The sequence below is a fragment of the Sinocyclocheilus rhinocerous genome, unplaced genomic scaffold, assembly GCF_001515625.1.
Source record: "Sinocyclocheilus rhinocerous isolate Xijiao unplaced genomic scaffold, SAMN03320098_v1.1 scaffold2432, whole genome shotgun sequence".
In the NCBI taxonomy this organism is placed as follows: Eukaryota; Metazoa; Chordata; class Actinopteri; order Cypriniformes; family Cyprinidae; genus Sinocyclocheilus; species Sinocyclocheilus rhinocerous.
Window position 1 is genome coordinate 6,658 of NW_015648624.1, and position 1,317 is coordinate 7,974.

The 1,317-nt window shown below is 36.5% G+C and overlaps 1 gene segment (V, D, J or C); it reads left to right on the forward strand.

Annotated features, from left to right (window-relative positions):
* The first annotated feature begins 75 nt into the window (after positions 1-75).
* LOC107710062 (Ig kappa chain V-III region NG9-like) lies at positions 76-657 on the forward strand. The segment is given in 2 exon segments: positions 76-164; positions 260-657. Coding segments are annotated over 2 exon segments (375 nt in total).
* The last annotated feature ends 660 nt before the right edge of the window (positions 658-1,317 follow it).

A 1,317-nucleotide genomic window follows, 5' to 3' on the forward strand; every position in this document is an offset into this window, starting at 1 on the left:
GTCAGCACATGCTTCAGTGCTCTGAGAGTGTTTATAGTGCTGTGAGTTTAACACTTCATGACTGAGAGCAGAACACAACACAATCTTCATCATCACACAAGACACAACAACAACAATGAACAACATCATCATCCTCATCTGGACCATTGCAGCTTTTATTCAAGGTAAGATATAAACAATGTGACACTGGTGTTGCTGTTCTTGTAAAAATATGTGATGTAGTTTTAAACACTAATTGATTTTATTTTCTCTTCTTTAGAATCCAGAGGAGTCACTCTGACTCAACCTGAAGTTAAAACTGTGCAACAGGGTCAAACAGCTACAATAGAGTGTAGTCTGGATGTAGGACTAACCTCTAATGATTTGGCCTGGTATCAGCAGAAACCTGGAGAAGCTCCTAAACTCCTCATATATCAAGCAACAAACAGTTACACTGGAACTCCATCTAGATTCAGTGGCAGTGGAACAGCAAATACTGGAAAAGATTTCACTCTGACCATCAGTGGAGTCCAGACTGAAGATACAGGAGATTATTACTGTCAGAGTTACCACTACATCAACAGTAACGATGTGTTCACACAGTGATAAAGAGTCGTACAAAAACCTCCGTCAGTCAGAGTCACAGTGACTGCACTGATACAGCGGAGAGACACTGCAGCTGCTGATGAGAGGATCACAAACAACACACATATTTTTTGTAGCAAATTGAACATTAAACACTACAAGTCTCCCCTTTTTTCATCTTGAAACAAAAAATAATACTTATTTTCAAAAACTGTTCTCTCCCTGTTAAGTCCCATGCAAAGCAGTCAACAGCTGATTGAATCATTCAGAAGGTCAGTATGACTGCTGAGAGTCTCAGTGTGAACAAACCTCATCTCTCCATTAGTTCAACTCTACTGACTCATTTCAGAGAATAAAGAGTCAAACAGTCAAACTCATATTTGAGTGATTCTGTTCCTCTCAGAATAGAGCAGCTCCATCAGCAGATGTTCAGCGTCCTCACAGGAGCTTCATGATACAGTCAAACTACACAGAGTCAACACACAGAGAACCACCCAGCTAGACATTTTTTGTTCTAAAAATGTTCTAAGAACATTACCATTGAGTGAGCCTCAATGTAAAAAAGAAGACAAAATATGAATCAAAACAGACACAATAAATATTTAATATCTTTAATATCTGTTAAGTGAATGTTAATTGAATTTTGAAAAAATACTTCATTATAGTTTTAAAATATTTTAAGCTTTTAATGTATACAGTTAAATAACATTGTAACAATGTATACATTTAAATAACATTTCATCCATAAATGTT